The 12,597-nt window shown below is 41.1% G+C and overlaps 2 protein-coding genes across 5 annotated transcripts in view; one reads left to right on the top strand and one right to left on the bottom strand.

The window, feature by feature from the left end:
- LRRTM3 (leucine rich repeat transmembrane neuronal 3) overlaps positions 1 to 6,732 on the bottom strand; it is a 242,504-nt gene extending 235,772 nt beyond the window's left edge. The window contains exons 1-2 of one of the 2 annotated variants that reach the window (XM_069101884.1): positions 6,023 to 6,732; positions 4,130 to 5,664 (exon numbers count right to left, since the gene is read on the bottom strand). In XM_069101884.1, the coding sequence (XP_068957985.1) occupies positions 4,130 to 5,664; positions 6,023 to 6,026 (1,539 nt within the window). In that variant the 5' untranslated portion in view covers positions 6,027 to 6,732. The remainder of the gene's footprint in view (positions 1 to 4,129; positions 5,665 to 6,022) is intronic. The other variant, XM_069101883.1, reaches the window with a different exon arrangement.
- The window catches only part of CTNNA3 (catenin alpha 3), a 2,053,326-nt gene that overhangs the window by 837,196 nt on the left and 1,203,533 nt on the right, over positions 1 to 12,597 (top strand). The gene's annotated exons all lie outside the window — the stretch shown is intronic.

Genomic DNA, 12,597 nt, shown 5'->3' with positions numbered 1-12,597 from the left:
GGGAAGTACATCAAGCTACATTTCTGGAGAGCAGATCAAGCCCATGACTCATGAGCCTGGACCAGGAATAATCAAAGGTCTGGCTGGGAGTTGCTGGCATGACCCTTCTCCAGAGATCAGTGGAGGAGATTGTATAACTGCTATCACCTTTGCATGATGTTGTGAATGTTGCATTGCTCTCTCCCCATGAAATACGTCCAGAGACTAGATGATCTTATTGTCATCCTATCCAGCCTCCAAGGAATTTACAAGGTTTAGGTATGGCTGGCTGGCATCAGAGACTTCAAGGGAATAAATTAAAAATAATGCTAATAATAGTTATCATTAACTGTCATGAGAATCTCTCCCCTACCACTGGTGGACTTTGGCAGAGTCATGAGGTTGGGGTGGGGGTGGGGTCTTCTCTGAGATACAAAGAAGATCTGCTGGCATCAAGCAGAATATGGTGGAGCTGATGGTGCCTCAGATTTGAGAATGACAGAATTTTGGCTACAAATCTCTCTGACACTAGCTACCTGTGTTGTAACTTCTGCAAGTCACTTAAACTCTTTAGGTCTCAATTACCTCCTCTGTAAAATAGAGGAATTTAACTAGATAATCACTGAAGTCTTTTGGAACTCTTAATATGTGATCTTGTGATCCTGGGATCTGGATTCGAATCTTCCTACATACACTAACCATGTATGACTCTTGGTAGTTTTCCTTCTATGAGCCTCAATTTCCTCCCCTGTAAAATCACACAATACCTCACAAGATTATCCTAAGGATTCAATGAGACAAAGTAAGTAAAGTGACTCCCAAAGAATAGAGTAATATATAAAAACAAGATTCTATCATCGTCATCATTTCATCCACATATAATTAATAACAATATTTTCCTATTTCCTGTTCACCTTCACACATACCTATCCCTTCAAGGTTTGTGAAACAGTTTACCTACTAGAGTGAGTCATTTGATCTTTGCAGGTTTTTTGTTAGACAGATGATATTTCCATGCACATTTTACAGATGAGAAAACTGTAGGGAAACTCGGAAGAGGGAAAATTATTTGCTCAGAGCCCCATAGCTAGTTAGTAACTGTGGGATGATTCGAACTCTTATTTCAGATTCCTAGTTGATGATGATATTTTTATTATTCCCACTAGAGTTGTTTCCTCCCCAAATAAAAAAAAAAGAGACAAGGTAACACAGGCATGCAGTGTGCTCAGTTCCCATATACTACACGAATTCCCCATTTTGTCAAAGCATGGCCCTAGGATACCAAGTGCCTGCTCTCTCTATGAGAAAATATTTGGGAGATCTGGTTGCTACTGTTCTCTCATTGTATAGGCAATAAGGTTGTTATAATGTTCTTGGCACCCACACAACTAGATTAAAGACCATAATTATCCCTGAGTCAACATGGATTTTCTTGCCTAGAGCCTTTAGCTTGGTTCCTGTCTGGTATTTCATTTATGGTCAACATTGAGCATAAAAAATGGGCAATTCAATGCTAATCTTCTAAATATTAATCATTCATTTGGACCCCAATTCCACCTTTTCTTTGGGGAACACTATTTAGCATAATGTGAATGTTTTAAATCTCTCTGTCTCTCTGTTTCTCTCTGTCTCTCTGTTTCTCTCTGTCTCTCTCTATCTATCTATGTCCGTATCTATATCTAACACATGTAGGGAGCACTGGGAAGATTGAAGGGGGAAAAGAGTAAAAACAGCAAAAGTCAGTGAAAGATAACAATAGTATTGTCATCCATACTTTGCCTAAGGGAGTTAGTTAGTGTCCATCACATGAGAGGCACAGGTGAAATCACCCACTAGAAATGTCCTTTTTTCACTTGGAACACCGCCTTTAATGAATACAATCACCATTAGTGCACACACAAGCCACATTGACCTAAGAACCTTCCTGCCTAGGATGGGTTAAATTTTACTGACATTCCATGAAAAACTGCAAAATTACAACTTGGTCCCCTACATCACAGAAGCTTCCACTATCCAGTTTTTTTTTTTTTCCTTCCCGCACAGTGTATAAGCAACCTGCATGATTCCTCATCTAGGAATTTCTGATGCTTTGCCACAAACCAATGGATAAAAGCAGTATGACACAGTTAAATACATCGCAGTAATGAGCCATCCCCTCTGACTTGGGCATCTGTGTTGGCCTCTAAACCAAAACAAAGTTTTATGGAGAAAAAGAACTGGGAAATGATTTTAATGCTTTTTTATTGCTAATTAATGTATGATTTCCAAGGTCTACTTGCATTGCAATTTGCATTCCATGCAGCATTGCATTCCTTTCCTCCCAAGTAGAGGAAAGCAAAATATTAAAATTCCGGGGAAACACAGCTCTATTTTTTTAAAGAGGGAAAAAATCCCCAACAACACCCCAGCCCCCATTTGCTTTCCCATCTTTGCTGCAGTGGTCCTGTTTTAGAGACACAGTGACATGGTTGAAGATGCGTGGACGTGTGGATCAGCAAGCCAATTTAAATCCAACAGCCGAGCTGTTGCCATCCCTGAATAAAGCTTCTGTAAAAGAGCTGTTGGGTCTGGGGGATGGAAAAGAAAAATGACCCACCCCTCACCCCCCCCCAAGCTCCACAGTCACCCCCCCCAGATTTAAAGGAATAGCTCATCTGAACATTGATAAATTGTTTAAATATAGAGGTTGGGATATTGGGTGCTGCAGTCAATAAACTTTTGCCAGTGGCATAAGAAAGCATGGGCATGCAGCTGGCAGGGTGCCATCAGCTTTTGGCCAGAACCATGTTGATGGAAGATTTCACATTACCCAAGGATATCCCTGAATCTCCCTAAACATCTGCAGTACAGAAACAAATGGAAACTATGGTGGAATTTAAAAAAATCTTTTCTTTCCTTCTTTCTTTCTTTCTTTTTAAAAGTCATTTTGTTCATTTCCTAAGGAATTTCCCCAAATGGTCTCCCCCCCCTCACTCCCTACAAAGCCTGTGGCTGGTAGGATGTGGGTCTTGGAAAGATTCCTCTCCAGCCTCTGAATGAAGCCTCAGTTAGCCATCAGAGCGGTGTGCATAGCTCAGAAACAGGACAGCCTGAAGAAGCCCCAAACAGAGAACCCAGACTAAGCTCCTAAGCTTTGCTGCTTTCACTTACTATGAGGTCTATGAAAAAAATGGAAAGTAAAGAAGAAAAAGAAAAGAAAAAAGAAACACCACACAGCACCCCTCCCCCCAACATGTACCAGAAGTCTTTACAAGCTCTCTTTCCCTTCCTCAACCTTACTTTTCAAAATCTTTCCATGGAGCAGGAAGGGCATTCTGTCTCTCCATATCTGACCTTTGATGGGTTTTCTGCAGTGCCATTTGAATGTCCAAAGAAATCAACATTGGGGAAAAACATCAGTAGGAATTCACTTGCATGGGTTTCAATAGAGAGACCACCACTCTGAAACTTTGCATTTGCACTCTTCACACTCCATTTTGCAATTCCATAGTTGCATTTTTAACCCTTTCCTTCTCTCCCAGTCACAACTCCTGAAAGGGACTAGGATATTGCTTCAATTCAGCACCATCTTTTGATTGGTCTTTGCAATTATTTTGATTTTTTTTAAACTCAGCTCTGTTTATGAGGCTTTTATTGCCATTTTTCTGCAATAGCTATCTTTCCCAAATGAACCGAGCCTTTGGATACCAGAATTCCTCCCCAGTCCCCTAGATATGTTTGGTGAATTGCAAAGCATCTCCTCCCACCCTCAACTGTATGCAGGTCTGGCCTGAAGGGAGCAGCGTGACTGCAGATGTAGGGATTACTGATGAAAGAAGTTTTATCTTAAAACAAGGGAGACTTTAATGAAATCAATGAAGGTTCTTGTACAATAGGGATTCTCCTAAAGCTGGGGGCTCAGACTCCTCATAGATTGTGGTGTTTAAATTGCAATGAGTTGACTTTGTGGGGAAAAAAGGAGAAAAAAAAACGGTATCGGGGTTAAGTTGAAATTGACAAAGAGCTGGGGAGGGGGGAAGGTTAGGGAGGAGAAAGAAACTAACAAGAAACACACACCCACTCGCCAGCCCCCACACGTTTCCCTTCATAGTCAACGTAGTTCGAGACAGCCACACTATTTGCCAGCTCTCTTAGGACAAGGGATTCATACCTCACACTCCCTGGAGCCCGACTTGCTATATGTGCAGGGTCCTGTCCCATTCAGCAGCATCTCACTGGTCTCTGTGTTGGTGGGCTTGTAATCAACATAGAATTCCTGCGTGCTGGGGGTCATCTGTTTGAGGGACTGCCTTTTCTTTTTCCTGTGCCTTCGCATGAGCGAACGCTGCTGCAGCTGCTTCATGCTGGCGGGGTACCGCTTCCAGGACACATAGATTACCAGCAGAATGACGAGGACGGACAGGAACAGGGCCACGCTGCCGGCGATGATCTTGTGGAAAGAGATGTGTTCCGTGTCCTCTGGGTCGGTCTCTGGGCCTGGTTCAGTGGCCCCCACCGTAGGGGGGACAGGGGGCTTGCTCTCATGCTTGGGCCTGGGCAACTTGGGTTTGAAGGTGGGTTTGGGCAGAGCCCTGGCCAGCTCGAACCTCTCTGTGGTACTTTTGCCACAGATGCTATAATTTTTCACGGCATCAATCACATTCACCCCTTGTAACTCTTTGGGGCTGGCACAGATGATGGTATTTTCCCTCAGCCCTTTGAAACTTTTCAGCCAGTTGACCAGGGAGCAAATATTCCTGCTGCATTCCCATATATTCCCGGCCAGGCTAATGTCATTGAGGGATATCCACGAATCTAAAATCTCTTGCCCAATAAATGTCAACTTATTAGAATCCAGGTTGAGGCGTTGCAAATTGGGGACACACTGGAAAACGCTGGGTCCACTGAAGGCTTCGATTTCATTCCCTGACAAATCCAGCCTTTGCAACGAGCTCCAGGTCCAGGACATGGTCTGCCCTATGACACTGATTTTATTCCATTGTAAGTACAGGTTCTGCAGGCTGACCAGCCTAGGGAACAGTGCCAAGTTGAGCTTGGAAAACTGATTATGCTCTAGGTGAAGTTCTTTCAGGCGAATCATGCCTGCAAAGACGTTCCTAGCCAGGCTTCGGATCCTGTTGTAGCCCAGGTCCAAGAGTTCCAGGTTGCGACAGTCTTGGAATATCCTCACAGGGATGGTTCTGAGCGAGTTGGACCGCAAATGTAAACTCAGCAGCTTCCGCAAGCCCCGGAATTGTTCTGATCCCAGAGACTGCAGCTGGTTATAGGACAGGTCCAAGTTCCGTAAATTGGTCACAGGTCTGAAGGTATTGTTAAGAAAATAGGAGATGCGATTGGAACTCAGAATCAACTCTTTCAGTCTGCGTATGCCATTAAAAGCATTCTCGTCTATATTGCTGATATGGTTGTGGTCTAGGTACAGCCAGGTGAGCTGGTTGAGACCTTTGAACTGGTTATATTTAAGTTTCTGAAGGCTGTTATAGCGGAGGGATAGACCTAAACAGCCAGCAGATATACTTGAGGGTATCTCCTGTAATTTCTGAGATTCACAATATACCATTTTGCCTTCACACCTACAGCCCTTAGGGCATCCTCGTTCAGCAGAAGAGAGCATTGTCAGTAACACAGTGGGGGCTATTACCAGGGCTACAGCTGATCCGCTCAGTAGCCTAATTACATTGAAACCTGGAAATAAAAACAACTTAGAAAAGTTATCCCCCCAAAAAAAGAATTCATGTATTTTTTTTTTCAATCAAGAAAAGGAAAAAAAAAAAAAAAACATTCAAGGATTTTTTTTTTAATTCCAAATCAGGATCACCCAATTTACCAGCTAATATCCTCTCTGCCATTTAAAGAAAATCATCTTTTCACATGGTTTAAAAAGAGTTAAAAGGCATTTCTCTGGCAGGCAATTGACTCTACAGTCATACAAGGCAAGACAGTCTCTATGACAATTAAGCCAGAATTTATGTACAGGCTACATAAATGTATCTACATACATATATTTCCACATTTTTTAAAGAAAAAAAAAGACAGAACATACCCATCCTTTGTGTTGTTCACAGGTCTTCCTTAGGTCCTTGGCTTTGGCTTAGGGTACCTCTGGCATGACAGCCCCTGTCAGCTGCACTGTCGTGAGTCAGGGCTCGCTGACACCCAGGAAGAAAAATTGGACCCCTTGGGAGATGGACCAATTTGGGCACATTATTCTTTGCCTGCCAGGCAAAACCCTCCAAGAACAAATAAATGCCAAGTGGGCATCTGCTGCTGAAGTCGAGATTCCTCCTAGGTAATGGGATCTTCATGAATGTTACGTTTTTGCATTTTTACACTTTGAGGAGGAGGGAGATAGAACGAAAGGGGGAAAAAAAACACCCACCCAGACCTCCCCTTAACCACAACTGGCTTCTATAGTTTCTCCTTAGAGCAGAACATGCTGTCTTCCTCTGGGCCAGCTTCTCCTAGCTGAGCGACCACATCTGTATTCCATAGCCCAGCAGTTACTTCTCTTAGGCAGCTCTGGGCTGGGCTGCGGAGCTGCTGTTTCCCGGGAGCACAGAAGGCAGTAGCATTCCCTCTGGCTGCTGCCGCTGCGTGTCCGCCACCGTGCAGGAGCTCAGCTCCCTTCTGCAGCCTGGCATGCTGAAAGCTCCCCCGACTGACTGTTGCTCTGGTCCCTGAGAATCCAGTCTTATGTAAAGCTGCCTCCAGTGGTGAAGTCTATTATGGGCATGTGCAGAAACAGGGACCTCTTTTATCTTGCAAATGAGCAAGCTCTCTGCTGGGAAATGAGGGATGGCCCTAGGTGTCTCAAGAGGGGTCAGGGATGGGGGTGGTCGACTTGGCCAAAAAAAAGTGGTCACTTTTTATTTTCCTGATTATTTTTGAGTCGAGGTTTTCAGGGGCTGGATTGGATCCATCAAGTGATCCAGCAAAATTTTAACATCCTAGATGTAGCTCTGGGAGGAACTTTAGGGATTATCTACTTTAGAAATTTTTATCCTTTTTTGGTTTGTATCTCCAATTACCCTTGGCAATCTGAGGGAATCCATAGACCCCTTTTCCATATCATGTTTTTAAATGTGTAAAACAAAATACATAAGATTACAAAAGAAACCAAGGAAATAAACATAACATCAAATTATTTTTTAAAGTAATGAATCATTTCACAGGTCTTGGATTAAGAACTCCTGATCTAGTCTAACTAGTCATCCTTCAACCTACCTAGGAGCTTGAGGAAATCTAATCTGCCTGAAGACTGACACTGTCTTTGCTGTTTTCAGTCTTAGAGAGTTCCCTGCGGCACTGAGAGGTTAGCCAGAGTCCCAGAGCCAGGATGTATCTATCAGAGGCAGGATGTGAACCCAGGTCTTCCTCATAGCAAGACTGGCTTCTGTCCATGGTGCCATGCTACCCATGTGTCAGACCTTTAAACAATCATGAAAACAAGAGTCCAAACATAGAGTTCTGTCTGCTCCACTGAACAGTGTAGATTACTCATGGGGTCCACACAAGATCACATAATGAGCCCCATCCTTCTGGGGCTTTAGGGACTCTGTGGCACTAAATGAGAAGCTTTAAGAAACTGCATCAATTCATTCAGTTCATGCAGGTCCCATTAAGTGCCCTGAAGGGAGATTGCACTAAATGAGACTCTCATAGAAATAGCAGTAGCAATGCAGAGTATCCCAGGAGCAGAAAGAGTAAGGCCATTGGACTAAATCAGTAATTGTCTTCCCTACAAATGGCAAGGCTTCTTTAAGTTAAAGCTGACTAACCACTCATCAGCGATATCATTGAAGGGAGTCATGGCCAGGTTCAGGTTAGACTAAAGGCCTTCTGGGTTCTTTCTACTTCTGAGAGTCTCTGATTATATTCATTTTGATTTAGTGAAATCTCAGAGTCTTAATTTCTTCTACCTGAGAACTCTTCAATGATTTCAGTATAGTTATGTCCAGTTTGCAAGTGTCTTCTGCCAGTCAATGCCATCTGAAAATCTGTCACTGAGTGCCTCCTAGATGTAAGCATTTGGGGACTTTCCTAAGATCACCCATCTATACTTTATAGGCTTCATTATTGAAAAGCAAGCTTTTAGAGGGAAGGGGCTATCCCTCCTCTTCACTTTACTTTCTTGGTATCCCTAACATTTAGTTCAGTCCTTGGCTTATATTAAGTGCAAAAGGTATGTGTATTGACTGATTGATTACAGGGTTCTATGTTTGGCAGTGGAGAAAAAAAGTGAAAAAAAAACAACAACAGCTTCTGTTCAGAGAGATCTTACATTCTACATTCTAAAACATCTAATCAGAAAGATGCTGGAACCATCTTATACCAGCTCAGAGAATTGATTGTTGAATTCTCGGTATAAGCATTTACTCAGAAATCAACAAATGCTACAAATAATGACTTCATTTATAGTCTTGAAAATGGTGTAGATTTAAGTGATGGAGACAATGTTAATAACTCAAATTAAGCTTAAAAGTGCATCACATATACATCCCCCCCCAGAACTTGTTAACATCTGACAGAACACCTATGGATATAGCATATCAATGTTATTTATCTATATCAATAATCAACTATACCTATATATATAACCTATATCAATAATCAATATTTATTAACTGCCTACTATGTACCAAGCACTATACTCAATGCTGGACATCATAATTTGAAGGGGAAGAAGTACAGATATCTGAACTAACAAGTGTGTGTGTGTGTGTGTGTGTGTGATAGAGAAAGAGAGAGAGAGAGAGAGACAGAGAGAGAGTGAGAGAGAAACAGAGACAGAGAGAGAAGCTTCTTTTTTGAGAGAGCAGATGAACTTATAAGTATCTAAATATTCTAAGAAGTTGAGATTGGTAGAATGTATTTTCTAGGCATGAAAAATGATCTCTGCAGAGGGATAGTTGTAGGTGGTAGTCTACTAAGTTCTTGGGAAAAGTATGTTGGACAGTTTCTCTGGAATAACAGCAACTAGTATTTATATAGAATTTTAAAGTTTGCAAAACCCCTTTTACAATTATTATTTCACTTTATCTTCACAACAATCCAGGGAAACAGGTGTTATGCCCATTTTCCAGATGAGAAAACAGCAGCAGTCAGCTTTTAAGTGACTTTTCCAGGGTCACACATCTGATAAGTACTGGAGATTTGGTTTGAACTCTGATGTTCCTGAGCCTCACTCAGCCTCTCTATTATCTAGCTGCCCCTAGCAAAGTGTAAGAAGAGTTATGACAGGCAGGAAGCCTAAGAAGAAAAGGTAGAACTAGATTATCTAAGGCTTTAAATGACAAGCTGAGGATTTCATATTTTATTGAAATGGTAATAGGGGACCATTGAAGTTTCTTGAATATTCAAGTGGCATGGTTAGATTTGTTCTCTAGTACTTTTATTTTTCCAATTAGGAGGCAGATACACTGGAGAAGGGACAAGCTAGAACTTGAGAGTCCTTTGAAGAGACTGTTAAAATAAACCAGAAAAGTGATAAGGGCCTAGAAAAGATGAGGTTCAAATAACTGAGGAGGAAGGGATGGACCTGAGAGACATCATGGAAGAAGTATTGACAAGACCTAGGAAATGATTAGATACGGTGGTTGAGAGAATGGGAGGAGTCAAAGATGATGCCAACTTTTCTGAATCTGGTAAACTGGAAGGCTAGCATTGCCCTCTTGGAATGTAGGGAATTTTAGCAGGGGCAGGGTGTGTAAAGGGTCTCACACAGGCCATGATCTCACAGTTCCTGTCGATTTGGACTTCTTGCATAAATATGTTTTAGTACAGGGATCTTTCTATTACTCTGTGCTGTACCCAAAATGTGCTGTCCACATTTTTTTCTAAATTTAATATAAAGTTAATGAAACGTGTCATTGTTTTCCAAGTCAATGTAGAAATTTACAAAGTGAGCAAGGCACCACTGGTTATCAGGGAGACCTCTGGAATCTCTAGTTCTTAACTATTACAGACTGCCAAAGATTAAATACTTGATTGCAAACAATTTTGTCATTGGGAATGAACCAATTGTCCAGTTTTCTTGAATTTATATTGCGTGTAGTTTGTGTCTTCTTAGATGTCTGCACACTGATTGCCTTGATAGTATATAAGATCCTTGAGGTCCTATTTTCTTTCCATCTTTGAGACCTAGCACAGTGCCTGACTTTTAGTAGGTATTCCTTGATTGATGTGAATTTCTTTTTTTTTTTTTTAAAGCAATCGGGGTTAAGTAACTTGAGCAAGGTTACACGGCCAGTTATTTCTGGGTGTGGTGCTGAGTATGTGAGCCTGGATTTGATCCAGGTCATCCCGACACTGGAGCCAGTGCTCTAACTCGCTGAGCCACCTGGCCGCCCCTTGATGTGAATTTCAAGGCAATGAATAATAGATATCATTTTGTTCTGCCTTGGAAGCTTTGATAACTCAGTAGAATGTAAACTCCAAGAGGACAGGGACTCTTATTTTTTGGTTCTTTTTTGTTTGTTCATTTTGTTTTTGATATCCATATTACCACAGCACCACAGAGACTTGCATAGAGCAGGTTATGCACACACACATTTGTGTGTATATATGTATATATGTAATTTATTTATTTTTAACACTTTTTAAAAAAATCTTGATCTCCAAACTCTTTGCCTCCCTTTAATCCCTCTCCATTCATTAAGCAGGCAAGCAATAACAATATCAATTATACACTTATGTGTGGTTCAAAAAAAGGAAGAAATGAAAAAAGTAAAAAATAATCATCTTTCTATTTTTACCCAGAGTTCATCAATTCTTTTTGGACGTGGATATACTTTTTCATCATGCATCTTTTGGAATTGTCTTGGTTCATTGTATCCATCAGAGTAGGTAGATCTTTTCTGTTTGATCATGGTTAGAAGTTTGCTGTTATTGTATGCAATGATCTCCTAGTTCTGTTTGCTTCATTCTGTATGGATTCATATCGATTTTCCCAGATTTTTCTGAAACTATTTCCCTTGTCATTTCTTACAGTACAATAGTTTTCCATCACACCCATATAACACCAGTTCTTCAAGCCATGCCTAATTGATAGGCATCCCCTCTGCCCCTCTATTTTCAAATTTTTGCCACTACAAAAAGAGCTGCTGTAAATATTTTTATACATTTATATCCTTTTTCTTTTTCTTTCATCTCTTTGGGGTAAAGACCTTGTAGTGGTATTCATATAGTAGGTTGTTAAATGGTTTTTGTTAATGTATTGTATCAAATAGAATTATTAGTTTGATCTGGTACCATTTTAAATAAGAAGCAGACTCTGTGTGAGCCTAAATTATCATCTATATACTTAGCATTTGGTGGGAATTCAATACCTCAATCAGCATTTTTGATAGATAAGTTAATTCTATCATCATCTTCTAGACTCAACAATTAAACCTTAAGCACCTAAATCACAGAGAAGGTGCCAGTTTGCATTTGTAAAGGGAGCTCCTCAAATGGGAAAGACCAATGTCCATGAAATCATCTCTAGCCTATCCCTATCTGCTGTGTCAGGCAGTATGCAGAGTATCAAGGATACAAAATGAAAAAAGAAAAAAGGAAATAGCCCCTGCCCTCAAGAAGCTTGCATTTTGCAAAAAAGGAGGGAGAAGGGATATACGGAAGTAAATATGCACAAAGACATTTCAGGAGGAAGTTGCATTATTAAGCTGGAGAATTGTCTGTAATGCTATCTACCCCCAAGCATGTCACTTTTCAGAGGTTGTGCTTAATCTCAACCTTGAAGGGAGTTAGGAATTTTAAGACATAGAGGTGAGGAGCGAGTGAATTCTAGGTATGGGAGATAGTCTGTATAAAGTCATGAAAATGAAAAATGGGATGCCATGTACCAGGAAGTGCATGTATGTCTGGTTGGCTAAAACAAAGTATGAGGGAGTTGGGACAAGAATGTATACTGAACCTGGAAAGATGTTTGGAGCCAGATGGTGAAGGATTTTAAAGGCCAAAACCAAGAAACTACATTTTATCCTAAAGACAATAGGGCTCTCTTGAAATTTCTTAAGTATAAAGACAGGTGCTGAATCAGAGCTTGGTTTTAGAAATCACAGTTTGGCAGAAGTTTGGAGGGTGGATTGAAAAGAAGCGAGATTGGAAATGAGGAGACTGGTTATAAGGCCAGTACATTAGTCAGTATGAAATATAATGATGACATGAACTAGGGTGATTAGATGAGTGGAGAGAGGAGGACAGATGTGAGATATGTGATGGAGGTAGATAAGACTTGGGATATCATTGAATATGAAGGTTGAACAAGAGTCATAATTGAAAGATACCTCCAAGGCTGTAAATGTTGGTGACTGGAACAATGGTATTGCTCTCACCAGAAATAAGAAAATTAGGAGTGTAGGTGGGCTTAAAAAAGAAGAAAATAATCTCTCTATGGGATCCAATAGAATCTAAGACCCTGGAGGGCAGGATCTTTCATTTTTGTCTTTGTGTCTCCATGACTGAGCACACTATCTGCAACATAGCGGGTATGAGGGCTAGGTATGTGAATATGAGAGTTTGCTTCACAGAGAAGAGACAGCTGTCCTCTCTCTGAGTCTCAGAGATGTGATTTGCTCAAGGTCTAATCACTAAGAAGAGACCCATGGGGGGAGTGGG

This window comes from Petaurus breviceps, unplaced genomic scaffold (assembly GCF_028583685.1).
Source record: "Petaurus breviceps papuanus isolate PSGF00001 unplaced genomic scaffold, PetGlider_PUasm1.0 490, whole genome shotgun sequence".
Classification (NCBI taxonomy): Eukaryota; Metazoa; Chordata; class Mammalia; order Diprotodontia; family Petauridae; genus Petaurus; species Petaurus breviceps.
Note: the sequence above shows the minus strand (reverse complement) of the source record. Positions and strands in the feature narration are given on the sequence as shown.